The 19,994-nt window shown below is 37.3% G+C and overlaps 1 protein-coding gene across 1 annotated transcript in view; it reads right to left on the bottom strand.

Annotated features, from left to right (window-relative positions):
- LOC109468275 (fibropellin-1-like) overlaps positions 1–19,994 on the bottom strand; it is a 48,463-nt gene that overhangs the window by 22,343 nt on the left and 6,126 nt on the right. The window contains exons 5-8 of the mRNA XM_019766531.1: positions 19,736–19,846; positions 19,469–19,579; positions 18,934–19,059; positions 17,679–17,789 (exon numbers count right to left, since the gene is read on the bottom strand). Of these exons, the coding sequence (XP_019622090.1) occupies positions 17,679–17,789; positions 18,934–19,059; positions 19,469–19,579; positions 19,736–19,846 (459 nt within the window). The remainder of the gene's footprint in view (positions 1–17,678; positions 17,790–18,933; positions 19,060–19,468; positions 19,580–19,735; positions 19,847–19,994) is intronic.

Genomic DNA, 19,994 nt, shown 5'->3' on the forward strand with positions numbered 1-19,994 from the left:
CCATTTAACTCCGAATGAAAAGTATACGCATAAAACAACACAAAGCCACACATATTCTTGATAATCAATCACCACAGTATGTATCCCCTTTCAGAGCTGTGACTTCGGCTAGTCTCGGTAGTTATATATGAAGAGTTATCAGTGTGGTGGCATATATGTGTTCATGTGTATTTCTATTGGTTTACACTTGATACATTCCAGTGAACCATATACGAAACCCTGTTGGTGTTAAACCGTGTTTTATATAGCAAATGATTGGTATTTCTTCGTGGTAGTTTCTTAACCTAGCAAAGAAATTATTCACATTCACTGTATCTAGGATCATAACCATAACGATAAAATTCCTGTTCACAAAATGATAGACTCTGTGGCTTTAGCCGCCTGGCTCCAAAATAGAATATCCCGTGCACTTTGACCCCATTCATTCTTCGTTCCTCACCTGGTATGATTCTTTTACCCAGGTATATCTCTGCATGGGTGTTTCAGGTTAAGTTTCCTTTCTTCAGTTTTCTTATTATAAAGATGAACGCCAAGAGCTATTCGATACTTTACAATTAGACAAGATATGTAAGAAAATGTCAAAGCAGGACATGTTTAAACAATTGATGTCATACAAGAACGAATGTACAGTAGACAAACTATGTAATTATGTTTCCAAATGTTTCAAAAGAGAGAAGATAGGGCAACTAACAGTAGATGATAGGTAGTTTATAGTATTATTGTAATGTATAGATTCCTAGCACTTTGCATTAGAATATAGCGTACCAGTATGAAATACTCATGTTTTACATACTGGATATCTTCTTGTGAATTTAGCCCATCTGGGCAAGAACATGCAATAAAGATTCATATAATATCATATCATTATTTTTCTTCAGTTCTCTATCTTATTTTCTACACAAAGTCTATTTCTTCACTGTTAAATATAGCAAAGTGGACCTTTCTTATAATCCCGCATATCTCGGTCAAAAGATTAAAAAAATACAGCCATTTCACCGACATGGTCGAACTGGTCATGTTAACATAAGTTAAACTGATAACTGTGCTGGACAACCAGAAAAGGTCCATTGTTGTACTTTAGGTGAAATCAACGGCTGTACCTAGCCCGCCTCACACCCCGAAAGAAACTTTGTGAGGGTCAATGCACCTGGCTCAAGGTCAAGCAGGGAGTAGGGTTTGATTTTCGACACTGTCTTTACCTAGCTTTTAATATGAAAGTTCTTAACGCTTGTCCTCCTGGGCTTTTTACAGAATATTTTAAAATAATTTGAAGTCTTAATCAGGTTTACAGACCCTTGACTTTTTCTGCCCTGCGGTGGCGTAGTTACTTCCGCATTCGTTGCGTTTCGCTGCGGTTTGATATGCGTTGCATGAGAAACACCCCTAAATCGTACATATACAGGGCACTATATAGATGGTACTGTATGTGCAACCATATATATATATGGGTCCCGCAGGAGAATTAACAGTCAATAGACGTTTATAAATAAACCAGAAAAGGAGTGCCAGTGTTTGTGGTTTCTTACATGCATCGTCACAATAACACAAGCGTTGGCCAGTACGATTTTCTATATATGCCGACATATTCACATCTGGGTGCATACATACCCAAAGACTGAGTAAACAAAACTATGACAACCAAGCTGCAGTACCATCACAGCCGCAGGTGGCGTGCGGCGCCAAATTTAAACAAAGTCTAAAGCGGCTGACACCGGGCTGTGAAGTTGATTTTGAAAATTTAACCTATTCAAAATCCAAATCAAGACGAAATGTAGACACAGAGTCGCTTGCCTTACTCATTTATTACTTTGCTGCAAAAATGATAGACATACTGAGCCCTTAAAGCGGCATGAGGCTGACCAGTGAGACACCACAACAGGTGTTAGTATTATACGATGTAGAATAGATTCATAGAGAGACTGTTTCTAAAGTTCATGTACATGTGTTTTCTGTTTCGGCAAAGCTAAGCGTAATTTCTGTCGTGCTAGCTAGGGAGCAACTGGTACTTCTGTGGATATCCACGGACTTTCTTCTTTCCCTGAAAAATTAGAATAAAATTGTTAGTTTACTGCGGCATAGTATGATAAATGTATGGCAGGGGTCATGATATTTGACTGCTCAATTTGATTTTATCTAATTACGGGGAATAGTAAACTGGTTTTAGAGTTTAGGCCACACCAAGTAAATTTTATGGATGACGTCCTTTGGAGACCCTAAATCTAATGCGAGAGGGCGAAAAAAAAACAAGAAGGGCCCTAAAAAACAAGATGCCTAGATTAGAAATATACTAAGAGACAACAAATGTTAGGACACAAATTGAATGAGGTGACAGTGTAACAAGCAAGAAGTCTTTTATTCATCATCAAAAAGGCAATAAATCAGGTGGAACAGTGGACAGTGAAAAATTTTCTGTTATTGACAGGATGGTCCTGTCAACAGTGCAAATTTTCTGTTATTGGCAGGATGGTCCTGTCAATAGACACTTTCTTCGCGTTACGGGTTTCGCATCAATCTGGTGATTTGCGGCACTGTCGTGACTCTTTGGTCATAGTTACAGGAAGCGGAATTTCTTGTGTTTTTTTCTAGGAACAGGCCAAAATCAATGCGCGCGCGGACGTCATCCATAAAATTTACTTGGTGTGGCCTAACTAGTTACATGGTTACATCGCGACTACTATCATGAGTGCAAAATTACGTGCACATAGCCTGGTATCCAGTCTCTCGTGGATTGGGGGTACTCTTTTTGAGGCCATAGGAGCTCTCCATCGCCATTCCTTCATTTCAATGCATGTATGGCAGCCGTTACACCCAATCCACGTCCGAAAATTGTTGTTACAAAAGTGTGTTGACAGATACCATGTAGTGAAATGGGAGACTTTGAGACTTCATTCGAATATTCAATCTCGATGGGACCGAGGGCCTACCACTTGTCTAACGAGAATATGTATGATGCACAATACAATACAATACAATACAATATTTACAATACAATACAATACAATATTTACAATACAATACAATACAATACAATCCCCAAGTTTGATATACTCTAAAAGAATATAGTAATATCTATTTGCCAAATCATGCTCGAAGGCTAAATGCTTTTACAGTCAAAGATACGGTACAATACAACAATAGGAAACAGCTACTGTCCGGAAAAAGTCATACTTCTACTACTACTACTACTACCTAGCTATTATATGGTTTGTCTCCGTCTTTGTAAACAGTGGATTATGAATAGCCCTACAATCTGTATAATGAGTGGGTTTTGTGGTCATAGTAGAAATGTGGTCTTTGGGGGATATACTAAATGATGAAATAACTGAAAAACTGTGGTAACTGTCTGGAATAATCTGTTTCTATCGGTTTAGAAGAAGAAGAAGAAGAACTTTATTGCGCAACAGATGTAGCAGGTACAACGTATGGCAAAATGATACATACATAGTTTGTGGTGTTAACATACACATATGGTGGTGTTGAGAATATCTAACAGTTCTGCTAACTATAATAGGAATCTGGTCTGCTTCATAAACAATGTATAACAAAAGAGAGACACTAATTATACTAATCTAACTCTTTTAATACAATGTAGTAATAAATAGTGTCAGGAATTAATTACGTTTTCTCGTTTTGTCATGGAATTGTGTACAAATTGGCCTATATAAGTGGAAATGTTGACAGGGCATGATAGTAACATATAGAATATGGTTACGTCTTTGTATGGGGTAGTGTTATATTGGTCTTACTTGTAATATGTTGTAACAATTTTCGTCGGTTTTCATCATAGGTTGGGCAATCTATTGTAAAAATGTAATTCATTTTCGACGCCTTTATAACACGTGGGACACAGTCTCTCATTGGCTGGTGTGTTACAGTGGCGACCTTTTTCAATTTGAAAGGAGTGGGCACTAATCCTAAGTTTTGTAATGCTGTTTCTAAATGATTTGTTTTGAATTGATAAAAGATCATAGTTTTCCAAACAGAATTGAAAAGTTTTAATTTTGCAGTAGGTATTGAGTTTGGTAAGTTCATGTGCTAAGAAATTCTTATCCAGGCGTAGGCTTGACCTTAACAGCACCCCTTCCGTGTTTGTGTGATTTGTTATATTTTACAGGTGTGGCTAAGAATTGCTGGCTGCTCCACACGGCGTCGACCTTCGATCACCTTCGACTGACCTTTAAAAGCGTACTAAAGGACGTTGACTGCACCTCAAAGACCTTATTGCCCCGTCAGCTTTTTGTAAGAAAGTCAATATATTAGAAAATGAATCAAGTTTGAAAAGTACTTCGAAATGCACTGCAAAATCATGTCCAAACGTTTTCTGCAAGCTATATTTGCAAGCTATATTTTCGAAGAGTTTCGTTTGGACCAGACAAAAATGTATTTTCGCTAGTGATCAATTTTTTTTTTCAAACGGTGGTTTCTCAATGTTAACAATAGCTGCACACAAGTTTTTTTGTGCGATACCCATAGAAATATTCTCTTTGTACTTTTATTGTGAACGCATTATAACAAACGTACCTTAACAACAGCCCCGCCCTTGGGTGCAGTGGGTATCTCTTCATTGGACAGCTGGAAGGGCGTACTCCACCAACCTCATGCTGCGCCGCGCCATGTTGGGAATGTGGCAGTCTGACTTTGTAGGCGACAGTAGTCTGTACCCACGTACCCCAGAACAAAACTTAGCAACCCAAGTTCACTTGTCACGTGATTTATGATAGGCTCCAGACAGGCCTTAGTTAGGCCATGATGATTTGATTATATGGATAACATCCGCGCGCGCATGAGTTTTTGGTTGTTTAAAAAAGTTTTCGACAACACTGTAGATCGTACAAAACAGTTGTAAAATCAAGCAAATATATACCGCAAGTTGAAAAAAGAACGATTGGAAAATATAACAATATCGTAGAATGCCAAAATCAAATAAAAGTACACAAATGTAAAGAAATGAATTTGAAGAGTAGATTATTCGCCATACCATGCTCTGTGTCATTTGTTCAACCTTCATGACCATGTAGATTTCGTGATGAAAGCAACGTTTTTTTTGGGGGGGCAAAATTTCTTTTTTTTTTGCACGCTCGCATCACGTTCCCATAGAATGACATCCATATAATCAAATCAACATGGCCTTACCGGAACTTATGACGACGTTTTTGATTAATGCCACCATTGTTGTTGTGTTGGTGCGGCATAATAACTTGTTTTCAGTGTCTCTGTGTTTTCAACACGTTTTGATTTCTTTCTAAGCTTTTGTAATGAAACAGTGATGATTTCAGTGGATGTTTTTACGCTGGTTTCTTCGAGGCTACATGTTAATAAGGCACACGTCTGCACAGAAGTACCAGACTAAAACTAGAAAGGCCAATATTTGCTTTGGAGCAAATACAGCGATGGGTTCACCACATTTTACGACATGGCAGGGAAAGAATGAGAAACGCAAGGGAAAACAATGATTTACATTGATATAACTATAATATGAAGTAACATACGACTAAAACAACAGTTGGATAGCTATTCCCTACTTTATTGGTTAGGATTTTAATTGCATAATGCAAACTGTTGATTTTCAAAATAAAAATAACGTTCATGCCCCGCATTCCAATGCTGGAGCAGGAAAGCCTGAAATACCTACCAAAACACTTGAATACAGACATACTGTCTGTATGGAAATACTCTGTGCAGGTGTTAATCAAGTTAAATCCCAACAGCCAATCAGCAAGAAATGCTCTGTGCAGGTGTTAATCAAGTTAAATCCCAACAGCCAATCAGCAAGAAGAATAGAGGAAAGCTGCATGCCTATTGGTTGATGCCCTGCATTCCATTGTGATGACTCATACCCAAACGTGGTAAACATGACACACTAACACAGTAATACATTTGCTATAACACAGCCAAAAAACTCAAATAAAACCATTCTAAAAGCCTGTATCACAAAAATTTAAAAAACCCCTAGGGGTATTTGCCCACTGTACCTCCATATCAAATTTCAGGACCTTAGGCCCTAAAATGAAGAAGCTGAATCCATTTAAAAAATGGCAGGAGGAGAAGAAGAAGAAGAAACACCAGAAAAAGAAATAGTCTTCTGGTTGCCTGGTAGACTGTTTCTACATGCGAACTTGGGTTAATGATACTGTGTGTTTCTAAAGCGACGGTCACAACCCGCCGTACGTGCTTCTGCGTGCTGTCTACGTGCAAAACCGTGGGCAAACGTAGGGCATCCGTGCGTGGTGAGTACCGCCTCCGCACGGAATCCTACGGATTTGGGAGCACGCAGACACGCCGTAGAACGTTAAGTGCATGTAAAACTTTTTCTACGTGCGGTCTGCGGATTCACCACCCGTGCGTGCAAGTACGGGCGACGTGCGTGCCCCGTACGTGTCGTGCGAAAGAAGCACGTGTGAGTACGGCCTCCTTGCGGTAAAGTTGCAATCGTACGGAGATCGTACTTTGTAAGCACGTACAACTCACTTACCACTTGCGCAACGTACGATGCACGCAACCGCTCACGGCCAGACTTGGCGTGCAGACCACACTGTTAAACGTACGGACAAAAAGCACGCACGGCGGGTTGTGACCGTCGCTTAAGCCAAAATAACACTGCGTTAGGAATGCACTTGTTTCTATAACTCTGACTAAAGATTCACATTTCAAGTTCCTTTAATATAGCTCAAATATTCACTTTTTGTTGCCACCTTTTTAATACACAGCTGATACTGTCCTAAGTATTAAGCCATTTTTCTGATCAAAACTGAGGTACATATTTTGTTGCATCTCCCTACATCTGCTATACAATTCACAAGGGCATACTGGACTATTACACTTCCGTCGGCCAAGTATGTATTAGGCTTGTTTATATAAATAAAAGTTCGGTATAATATAGATCGTGAAACTATACATTTTGTTATATATACAGCTCTGTTTTATGTATCAGAATATCATTTTCTAATATGCAAGCTACATCAACAAACAACTCAATATGACAGTACGTTTGGTCTCATTGAACTGCCCACAAGTGACGAATTACGCTATTTATGCCTGTGTTTTTGTTCAAATATATCACCTGAAGAGGTTGACACAAAAGGCCGTTGACGGCAAAAACAGTACGCGGCATATTTCCGGCGCTAAGGTAGGTAAGGCCTGGCGCCCGTGCTTACGTGACGGGTGGCACGTCTGCCATGAGCCACGAGTAAACTGTTTTTGACCCGCCCACACATCGTAAAGGCATCAGGTGCTTAGGGCTCGATCATCAATCAGCTTGATTAGGGTTTGGAAACCATATTTTTCAGTCAATATTCTAGCCACATATCTACATACTAAGTTTGAAACAACACTGTCCCAATGTATATTGACATTCATGGAGCAAAACACGAAAAATTCTGAAGAATACGGGTTTTTGGAAGGACCTGGGTTGATTTTTAGGGTACCACTCAGAAAATAACGGACTTATCTTGGGGGTTGTTTATGCAGTTTTAGATGCCTGAAGGATGAAATTCTGATAAAAATGTGATAATGTGGGACTTTTAGGCTAAGTAATGTCTTCTCAGGGTCCTCTTCTCTTAAGTATTTCTATCATGTTGTGTTCATTTTATTTCGTTCCTATTCTTAAGATTATTATTATTGTTGTTGTTGTTGTTCTTAGAATTATTGTTGTTGTTGTTGTTGAAATTTCGCTGTCTGTGTTGCATGTGCACTGAAAACACAGAATTTTCCCACTCATATGGCAACAATGACATTCCCTATGTAAGAAGTTTTGAAGATTTGCCATGTGCTTTTACCAAGGAGTGTTCAATATGTATATACCAACCTACTCACAATTTTTTTGTTGTTCTCTTTAAGATATACAACTCAAGACTCAATTCAACAAGACACAGGACACCACACTTAATTGTGAAGTCAAGCTATATTATACATTCAATAAAGTCTGTCTCTATGTAGTGTTATATTATTACAAGACTTGAACCTTGTTTACAATTGATACCAATGTGAGGTACTCTGAGTGCTTGTCATAGTAACTCACAATATAACTCTTCTGTAAACATGTACTTCTTTCTTACACATTGCTATTACTCTCACCTCTCGAATAAACGTACCTGCACGTTTTTTTTTTCGTCTCAAAATCCACCCGGTACGTTCTTATCTTCGACGGTACGTTTATTTCTTTTTTCATAATCGGAAAAGTTCCGGTAAAATTTGCGGTCCTGAACGTAAAATGACAAAAAAGACTAAAGTACACACCACTTCTCCCAGCCGACAGCACAATTGAAAATGTCCGGCGGTACGTTCTATTTTGGACGGTGTGTTTACTACTGTTTCAAAATCAGGGCATGTCTAACAACATATTACCCCCCTTTTACATGTAAATTATATTTAGGAACACGTATTGCAGCGGAAATATGAACTATAATGGGCGTTATGTATAGAAAATTTGGCGAAATTTGCAACATTTTTCACGCATCGCGCACACACATCTCACTTAAAACTCCTTGCTCAAAACCATCTTTTTCTCGGGAATATAATAAAATAATACCACATAACAATGTATTCTAGCAATTAGAAATTGTAATACTCTCAAAAAGTCGAAAATCACACCACAAACACGAAAATTTACCGCTGGAAAAATCATTACTTTTTAGTAAGTGTATAAAGGGAAATTGGATAAATGGAAATTTGGGAAAGATAAAAAAGAAATTGAATACTTGTGGTTCATTATTATCAATTCTTTTGCTTTTAAAACCTAGTATTACAATTTGTATAGAGCATATGTTAAGCATATGTTCGACTTCAATTCATTAGCTCTAAAAGAAGCTCCTAAATTCCGAAAAAAACTGTAATAATACAGGCTGTTAATGAGAACACATTTTTGAGCATAGACGTTGCTTACATGTCAATTTTTAAATTTTCCGGGGGGTACTTTTATTCCAGGGGGTACTTTTTATTAGATGTTGAAGATTTGTCCGGGGGGTACTTTTACTCTAGGGGGTACTTTTATTCGAGAGGTGAGGAGAGTATATATAACTTCATATATGTGTAATATTTCTTATTAGACTTGAACCTTGTTTACATGGTAACAAAGTGACATAGCACTTGTAGCACTGCTCTGTAAACATGTAACACTACTCCATTAAACACTCATTTATATGTTACATTTCTCAATACTACATATACTGCCTTCTTTTAGGTAGTCTCTACCAGACTCCTTTGCAGGCTGAATAAATAGTAGAAATCGGCAAACTGGACCCTTGCAGGCAAGCTGGACCCTCTATGGCCGGCCAACTCCTCTGGCCAATGATTGCCGCCTTTGCCGATTTCTACTATTTATTCAGCCTGCAAAGGAGTCTGGTAGAGACTATCTTTTGGGTACTTTGGTTTCCCTCCTGCGAACAATCACGTCCAAACTTAAACACACTTCCATTTCACCTCTCCTTCTAGAAGCCGAGGCCAGATTTTCCAAAGCACTTGTTTATGTATTTCCATGTTAGTAATTGTTCTAGCGACTAGTGGGAATACAGGGTTGGTATACTATTTGCCCTGGATCGTGCATAACATGCTAGTTACGCACTTGCACACACACACAAAGCCACTCACTTATTACCTTATGTCCAGCCTTATTTGGTACCCTGGTACAACGACGGATTTAATCAATTACTTACGTCACGTATCACTAAAATCTCGTGTGAATAAGGTCACGTGTTTGTAAACCGCAATTCTCGCGAGATCACGTTGTGAAGTGATTGGTTATTACTAGTAATTATCCTGATGAAGGCAACAGTGGTCGCTGAAAATTTGATCCCTGTACAATTGTGTGTTGGAGTAAAGTTCAACCTTTTATTATGATTACTACCAACACAGATGAACTTTTATGATAACGACGGATTTAAGTTATGATTTCAACTATAATGCTAAAACAATCCTGTGCAACCTCACGACGAAAAAGTCTCCATGCAAGCTATATGATAAAAATATAGAAAAAAAATAATAAATTTGTAACTTCAACGTTTGTAACTTAGAGTATTTCTGATATACCCCTCTGTAAATTTACATGTACATATATATCATCAGACCCTTCTTTCCTACGGGAAGTTGGTTGTCCTCACCCTTCGGTTAAGAGTTTACTACCATTGGTAATGAGTTTAGTTTTTTTTTTTTTTATTTTATTTTTTTTTTATTCGCACCTTAAAACAAAATGTAACAATACAGATACAAGAAAATCTAAATGAAATGTAACAGTGCAGGGAGGCCGGAAGCATAAAAATGCTTATGAGGAGGCCTCCCTTCATAACGTGATTAACAATTCAAATAAATCGGATAAATAAGAAATAACTTAGGGTGAGAAGTGCAGTTTGCTCTGAGTATACCCAAAAGTATCTTCAAGTGTACAGGTATGTGAACTCATAACATATCGCTACACTACCAAATATGTTTTTTCTTGTTTTTCTGATGGGTAGAAATATTTCTTTGGGTGAGAAAAATAAGAAAAAAATCAATTTTGTTTACACCTACGTTCTTGCACAAAGAACAATTTTCTCATTTTTCTTAAGAGGATATGATTTGTGTAGTATAGGCTTCTTTAAATCTTGATTTTTCTTCAGTAAAGAAATGGATCTAGAGGATATTCTATGTTACAAGATTAGATTTCTTTTAATCTTAAAATTTCTCTAGTAAAGGCAATATTTCTAGGAAGATTCTAAGTTACAAGATTACAATTCTTTGAATCTTAAATTTCCCTCAGGCTTAGTTAAACTTTAGCTTTCTTATTCAATCCCCATGTAAGATTTCTTTCTTACCTGACATCAAAGTGGTCAGATTTAAGTTTTTCTTGTGTATATCAAAAAGTTTCTTGTTTATGTTACCTAGAAAGATTGAGAAAGGCCATTCTTGTTTTTCTTAGCGAAGCTTAAGAAAATATAAAAATTTGGTTCTTGTCTTTCTTGGAAAACACTGATTGGAATACAACTCTGCTTCGTATTTCTTTCTTAAAGTTTCTTGTCTTTCTTGACTAGAAAGCTTAATAAAAGCCATTCTTGTTTTTCTTGGCAACATTTAAGAAAATGCATGAATTAAGTTCTCATCTTTCTTTACAAACACTGATAAGAAAGTAAACAAAAAAGATATAAAATCTTTGATTAGGCTGAAGATATGGCTAGTATTATATTCTTAAACATTTTTTTAAATTTTATTACCTGGAAAGTTTAAGAAAGACCATTCTTGTTTTTCTAAGCAACATTTAAGAAAATACAAGAAAGTTATGGAAGATGATTCTTATTTTGCCTGGTATTGTTCAAGATGATGTAAGAACTTTTTTTCTTACTTAACTTTTTTAGTTATTTTTTTCTTAACTTGGCATGTGACCTTTTCTGAACTCCTGTTTGGTTGATTGAAATCCCAGAATGCTGTTAGGGGGTTTTGAACACAAGTTAGATGTGGGAGCCGTGCTGGTTACTATTTTTGTCAGTCATTGACTCATGTCAGATTTGAAGTCAAAATCAAGTTTAAAAGGACCTTGTATACATGTGAAGTAATGGTGATCGTGGTCAACTTGCAGAAGAAACCAATTTTGCAACAGAAAAAGCATGAAACCATGATAGAAGCATGAAAGCATGATAGAAGGTAAGTGCGCCCATCTCCACACAGAAGAAAAATCTGTTGACAAAATATTGTTACAACACCATTGGAGTTGATTTCACAGTCAAATCTCTGGTGTATTGTATATATAGTAAAGTGTATAACTGCTTTATAATATAATTTTCAATTGTTTACTTCAAGTAATAAATACATATCACGATTGTATTTTAGCATCTCTTTGGACTTTGTTACCTTCAGTGCATGCAATTAGTGCAAACTAAAAAAGGTCTTTCAAAGTCAAATCATATCTCTGGTGTATTGTATACATAGCAACGTGTATTACTGCTTTATAATATAATTTTCAATTGTTTACTTTTTGGGATCTTCCAAAACTTCAGCATAGCCACTAACTTCAAACCTCACTCAACCCTCAGACAAAGACTGGTACACCCTAAGGACCAACCTCACAAAGGTACCAAGGCGAATGTTATTTACAGACTCAAATTTTATGCAAGTATGTCTATAAGTAATTTATAACTGAATTCTACCAGACATTGCTACATTTGTATTTTGTTTTGTATAGCACTCGATTAACTGTCCTTAACACGCCAACTTTAATGCTGTAGTATATTGTAACGTTTTTAAAAACTGACACGTTTGTAAAATTGCCTCACAATTCAGCCCGTCACGGCTGCCAGGAGGCTTTCATGTAACAACTAAGTTCAAATAAACCAGTCTACTACTACTACTACTACCACAAATGTGAGGAGCCCAGTTGTAACAACACCTACATCGGAGAGACAAGTCGACCGCTTAAAGTAAGATACAAGGAACATTGCAGACCTAGTGCTAACGGTTACTCCTCAGTCATCTTCCACCACCTACAACACAACCAGGGTCACTCTTTCAAACTCGAGTCCACGGATATCTTAGACCGCGAAACAAGCTGGTGAAAGAGGCAACATATGAAAGAATGTACAACACCACCCTTAACAGGGAAGGGGGGCTATGGGTCGATTTCTCCGGCACTTGATATTTGGCGCTCCCAGCCCTGAGGACAGACAACACTTAAGCTCCTGTTCTGCATAACAGGAGCTTTCTGACTCATTTGCATAATCTTGTCTTGACTTGTCTGACTTTTGTTATCTTTTCGACTTCCCAAAAAAATTGTCTTCACTTTATTTGCATATCAATCAATAGTTTGTGCTTATAAACCTGCACTTCTCCTCTGGTCTCTCAGTCACTGACGAAAGCTAGTGGATACTACCTGAAACTTCTGGTCGTTTCCAAAATCATATCCAGTTGCTTGAGTAACTGCTTTTTGGCGTATCGCAGTACCTGGGTGTCTAACCTTCATTGACGTCGACGAGGTCTTTCCTGTTTTTTTCCAGGTATCCAAAGGGTGTGACTTTGCCAATTCTATCATGCCAAAACTGCAGTTTCTGCTTAATATGTTTCAGAATGTGATATGATCTGTATTCTGAAATCATAATGGCTTGTTAGTATACATCATATAATATTTTGTTACTGTTAAACTGTTTCCATTCCAAGAATGTTGATTGACTGATTTTATATTTTAAATTGGATTCATTGTACAAAATTAATGTGGTAATAAACATCTCTATACTGTCCAAATGCTTTTCAAAATAACATTTAGTTGCTATACATCATTGTTGTCTGTTTTATATTTAAGTAGCACTATATATTTCTTTTCTTGAGGGCAGAATGGTTTTCTCGCTACAAGAACGTTTTTTTGCTAGTTCAAGAAATCTTTTCTTGTATACAGAATGGTTTTTTATGCTACAAGAAGAGTTAGATGTTAATTCAAGAAATCTTTTCTTGTGGGGAGAATGGTTTTCTTGCTACAGGAACAGTTAGATCTTAGTTCAAGAAATCTTTTCTTGTGGGCAGAATGTTTTTCTTGCTACAAGAAGAGTTAGATGTTAATTCAAGAAATCTTTTCTTGTGGGGAGAATTGTTTTCTTGCTACAATAAGAGTTAGATGTTAATTCAAGAAATCTTTTCTTGTGGGGATGAATGTTTTTCTTGCTACAAGAACAGTTAGCTCTTAGTTCAAGAAATGTTTTATTTTGTGTACAGAATAGTTTTGTTTCTACAAGAAGAGTTAGATCTTAGTTCAAAAAATCTTTTCTTGTGGGGAGAATAGTTTTCTTGCTACAGAAAAGAACAATTAGAAAAAATCTTGCTTGAAGAAAAAATATCTAAAGAAAGATTTTTAATAACTGTGAGAAAATACAGCTTGATTTTAGATAAATATTCTTATAAAAAGGCAAAAAAAATTCTTGCTCCTCTCACAGAATTATTTAATTGGAGTGTATCTGTCAGTGCACTAGTACAGCATAATTTCGATTATTCAAGCTAAGTAATGCTACCATTCTAATTAAGTCTGTGCTATGATATAAAAAAGGGAAACGTCAATAGCAACAAATCTCATATATCTCTACAAGATAAATAAGAACATAGCAAAAAAGAATCATGACAAATTGTTGTAATTGTTGCTGCCTACTGTGGTCCCACAAAGCTGTGGCATGTACAAATGTATAATGCTTCTTTGACATCTACAAGAATATCATGATTTTAGCTTCTTGCAGATGAAAGGATGGCTCCACTTGCACTGGCTGTCATTCCAGCCTCCTTTTCCCCACTTAACAGTTTTAAGCCAATTACTGCCACCCTGTATATAAGAAATGTTACGTAAAGAATACGTAATAAGAAAATTGATACAAGCGTAAACCAATAATATTCAAAGAAAATAATAAAATACTTAGGTTGCATAGGTTACTTAGGTTAATACTTATGTTATAGTTAGAAGAAACATGTGGGCTTAGAGGTAAATACTTTATATCAAATAATTACATAAAAAATGAATAATATGCTTTAAATGTGTAAAATGTTTGGCACCATCATGGAAAAAGCAACAATATAATGCATTTTTGTTCATTCTTACTCAAACACACTGCTAAAATCAAACAGCAGTAACTATGGTGACTTCTAGTACTTATCTCATGCAGGTCTTTGAACCATTGTTTCCAATGAAAGATGACGGAATCCACCTAAACATTCCATGCTCCAAAGATAAACAAATGCATTTGTGTTACCTATCCATCAGAGGTCTCAGTACTGTTCTGTAATAGAAAGGGAGCACCCACCTTAGAGTCCATGTAAACACAGTTTTCTCCACCTTTGATCTTTCTCATGGGGAATCCGTTGTCGTTAGGCTCACCAGGTCTCCAGTTTTTATATGTGAGTGGTGTCCCATCCGTCCATATCCAAGAGTTTCGACCTCTATGAAGCCCAATCCATACAGTTTTGGGGGCTGCAGGCAAGCAACACATGGCAACTAGAACAACAATTCTGAGGTATTATGAGCGAATGTCTGTAAGGATCAAACAATGGTGGCACCGGTCAAAAATCGATTTGGCTCATTTTTTGCACAGTGATAGTACTTGGTACATAACCCCTCAGAATAGCTTTCTTTTTGCTCAGAACCCCTTGTTGCCATGGCAACGGGCCAAAGAAGTTTTCAGGGCATTTGTCCAGATTTTGGCACGTACAAACATAGAAATTGGCTAACTTTAGGGCAATATAACTAATCAGTGCTTTAGTGTAACGACAAGAGTAAGATGTGCTGATCAGAGCAATGCCTAAACTTGTATAAATTAGCAGTAAAGCCAATGTTTAGTAAAATCTGAGGTCTCGGCTACTCTAAATACAATGCACTGTTTTAAGGGTGTAAAAAAACCTGAAATTTTGCCCAACTTTGAAGCACTGTAAATCCCAAAAGGAGAGAATGTTTTGCTTGAAATTTACACTGCATAATAAACCACTCCAGAAGTATTAGATGCATGCTTGCAAAGTTTGGGTTCTTGTTTCGTTGCTACGCACTTGTCCTTTAAAGTAGGTCAGTTTTCGTTATTTTGATGATATGTCATTTTGTGCTATCTTTGAACTAACATAAGCTCCAAACCAAACTAGTTATTTACATTAAATTTACATAGAATATAAAACAAAAATTGTCTATGAAATGCATGCTTGCAAAGTTTGGGTTCTTGTTTCGTTGCTACGCTCTTGTCCTTTAAAGTAGGTCAGTTTTCGTTGTTTTGATGATATGTCATTTTGTGCTATCTTTGACCTAGCATAAGTTCCACACCAAACTAGATATTTACTTGAAATTTACATAGAATATAAAACAACAAATTGTCTATGAAATGAATTCTTGCAAAGTTCGGGTTCTTGTTTCGTTGCTACGCACTTGTCCTTTAAAGTAGGTCAGTTTTCGTTGTTTTGATGATATGTCATTTTGTGCTATCTTTGACCTAGCATAAGTTCCACACCAAACTAGATATTTACTTGAAATTTACATAGAATATAAAACAACAAATTGTCTATGAAATGCATTCTTGCAAAGTTTGGGTTCTTGTTTCGTTGCTACGCACTTGCCCTTTAAAGTGGGTCAGTTTTCATTATTTTGATAATATGTCATTTTGTGCTATTTTTGAACTGACAAAAGTTCCTAACCAAACTAGTTCTGTACTTGAAATTTATTTACAACATAAAACAATATGTACTGTGTGGAATGCGTACTTGCAAAGTCTGGGTTCTTGTTTTGCTGCTACGCACTTGTCCCTGAAAAAGGGGCAATTTGCATATTTTCATGTCATCTTGTCCTATCTTTTGACTCTCATACGTCTCAACAGTAAACTGTTTTGCTATTTAAATTTACACTGAATGTAAACCTATATATTGTATATGAAATGCATGTTTGCATAGGTCAGATTCCTGTGTTCTAGTGGCTGTACCTGTCCCTGAAAGTAGGCCATATTCTTCACTTGTCCACTAATGCAAAATATTGGCTACATGTACAAAGCTCGTGTGATACGCCTATAAAGGCGTACTGGTTATGCGAAACAAAAGAGCAAGCAAAGTTGTGTGTGTGTGTGTGGGGGGGAGGGGTTAGGGTGGCAGTTGTCTGAAGATATCTGAAGTTACGTGACTTACTTGACACCAAAATCTAACTTCTAACAACTTAAGCCACCTCCCGGGTGACTGTCAAAAGTGCTGTGTTATGCCCAAGTACAGTTTCATGGTTAATGTGCAAAACAAACAAGAAAACAAATAGCTCTAGACTAAACGACGTAGTACACGAGGGGGCAGTGTGTTCTTGAAAATACAGTTGGTAGGCGTACCCTTAATTATCTGGAAGAATCATAATGAATGCTTAATTGATGATGACGAGGAGTTGCTTATTCAATACCCACCTTTCGAGATGAGGTTTACAATAAAACTGTTTTCCTCACGGCTTGTGATGGAGGCCAGGTTTGCACCTCGACGTCTACAGTCTGTGTCAGCTTTGTCATAGTCGAGTTTATTTCTCTCAAACTTGTAGCAGTAGATATTGTATCCAGTCCAACCACTCCTGCATTGTCCTTCTGTAGCATATAAATAGTAAATGCAGTAAGATAATCATCATATATTATCATGCCATTGATGCAGACAGAAAAGTGCCTCTTTTTTGCCTAGTAATCTGATATACAGGTGAAGTGATGAAGCGAGTTAACAACAAATAAATATTGATTCTTGAAGTTATGCTTAGGTTACATTTCCAAACCGGGGCCCGACCGTGCTGTTTGTATGAACGAAAAATCAACAATTCATATCAAAAATATATATCGGAAATAGTGTCCATGATTGTTATTAAGAACTTTTCTGTGTTTTGTTGTCTTTTATATCATATTTTACGTTCCCAAAAGCTTTCCGGCCGGGCCCCGTGTAGGAATTGTGCCCTCAGCTTTATGGTATCGAGTTTTCTGTAGGGCAACTGAGTTCTCTCACGAACATGTATCATTAACTGTTGTACTCCCAACAGCTACTCGACTTTTAGCATCCAGTTGGGTTGTAACAAACAGTAGTTAGGTGCTCTGACTGGGTATAGATGCTTGAAGTTAGTGAAGTCTGTGTAATGAAGAAAATATTATTCATAACATAATGATCAATATATTCAACAATCTAATCTATGGAAACGAAACCATGGCAGCACATGAAAACATGTTAAGTAAGTACTGAAGTAACAAAATATAGGTACAGAAAGAAATTACTTTGCTGACAGTTCTGTCCGGTCCATCCAGGTGAGCAGGTACATTTGTATCCACCATCGTTGTTCACACAGCGTCCATGTTGGCATGGGTTTCTGCTGCACTCATCGATGTCTGTGGGATAAAGAAAGACACATATATATTTATTTATGTTAAATAAAATACAATATATCTACATGTATGAACGTGAGACTTCTAGCGTGAACGACATCACAAAGGCATACATCAGAAAGAAATCACCTTGCTGACAGTTCTGTCCAGTCCATCCAGGTGAGCAGGTACATTTGTAGCCACCATGTGTGTTCACACAGGTTCCATATTTGCATGGGTTTCTGGCACACTCATTGATATCTGTGTGATGTGAAAAGAACGCTTTAGAAGATTAATTGTAACACCAAATATTTGAGAACAGACCTAACCAAATCTTAAACAAGAGTTCCGAGATCTCATACCTCCATGAAATATGGGCTTGCTTTGTCCTCATTAATTATGCAAATAACCTCTACATTAACATAATATGCATAGCGATGCAAACCTTTAAGTAACTTACACATGTTACAAGGTATAAAATTCCCATCATTCACCAATAAGGATTCACAGACTTTTCACATTAATTATGCAAATTAGGTCATCATTTGCATAATTGGTATCTGTTGATGTTCCGCCTGCCACAGATCAAATAGATTACATCTATAGCAGCACCGTTATATGCTGTAATTATAGAATTTCCTCATTGATTATGCAAATTAAGTCCTCATTTGCATAATTTGCATTTAATCATGTACAACTGTCTCTCAGGTACCTACACACCAAAAATTATGAAAATATGTTGTTCCAATCTGGACTTATTGGCTTTAAAAGTTTTTACCAGAAACTAACCTGCAGTTCAAGAACAAGCTGCTAGGGAAACCAAACTTACGCCACTTATTTCTGACAGGATAAGCTATCTGTCACCCAAAAGTCAAGACCATAGCTTGTTCAGGTTAAAAGATACAAAAATCGGAAGTTCTGCTGCAGTACCAAGGTCATCCACCAGGAGGCCCATACTTGACCTTGACCTTTGTCTTTCCAAGACCTACCATCATACCAAATATCATCACAATCGATAAAGGCGTTCTGAAGTTATGCTGACTACAAAGTTGCGGAAACACACACAGACACACACACACACACACACACACACAGACATACATACAGACAGACACGACCAAAAACAATACCTCCATTTTTCATGGAGGTAATGAACTTTAACACAGACCTCGCTGACAGTTGTGCCCAGTCCACCCGGATGAGCAGGTGCATTTGTGTCCGCCATCTTTGTTCACACAGGTTCCATGGTGGCACGGGTTTCTGATACACTCATTGATGTCTGTGGGACAAAGAAAGCGTTTAATCACCATTCATAAACAAAACCTATTATCAAGGAAGAGAGAGATTTGGGCAGAAAAGAAATCCATGGAGATAAAATCTATGCTTTCAAAGTAAATCCTAGCTACCTGTACCGATAAATTAGAAGAACCTACCTTGCTGACAGTTGTGTCCAGTCCATCCAGGTAAGCAGGTACATTTGTATCTGCCATATTGGTTCACACAGCGTCCATGTTGACATGGGTTTCTGCTGCACTTATCGATACCTGTGGGATAAGGAAGACGTGTAGTATATATCAATATATCTTTTTACTTGAGACCACTCAAGTGAGTAACATCACGAAGTCACAGAAATCACAGGGTCACAGACAGAACTAAGGCACGCGACAGCACAAAGACAATAAATACTATTAAACAGAAGTCACCTTGCTGACACCTCTGTCCAATCCATCCAGGTGGGCAGGTACATTTGTACCCGCCACGTTTGTTCACGCAGGTTCCATGTCGGCATGGTTTCCTGATGCACTCATTGATTTCTGTGGGATAAAGAAAGAGTTTAATCACCATTCATAAACAAAACCTATTATCAAAGAAGAGAGATTTTGACAGAAAAAAAAATTCATGGAGATACGAAAATCTATGCTTTCAATGTAAATCCTAGCTACATGTACCGATAAATTAGAAGAACCTACCTTGCTGACAGTTCTGACCAGTCCATCCTGGTGAGCAGGTACATTTGTATCCGCCACCTTTGTTCACACAGGTTCCATGTTGGCAGGGTATGCTGATGCACTCATCGATGTCTGTGGGATAAAGAAAGACACATATTCATATTAAATAAAAGTCAATACATCTATGAACGTGAGATCTCTAGAGTGAGCGACAACACAAAGGCATACATCAGAAAGAAGTCACCTTGCTGACAGTTCTGTCCGGACCATCCAGGTGAGC

Source organism: Branchiostoma belcheri, unplaced genomic scaffold (genome assembly GCF_001625305.1).
Source record: "Branchiostoma belcheri isolate BF01 breed outbred unplaced genomic scaffold, Haploidv18h27 scaffold198, whole genome shotgun sequence".
In the NCBI taxonomy this organism is placed as follows: Eukaryota; Metazoa; Chordata; class Leptocardii; order Amphioxiformes; family Branchiostomatidae; genus Branchiostoma; species Branchiostoma belcheri.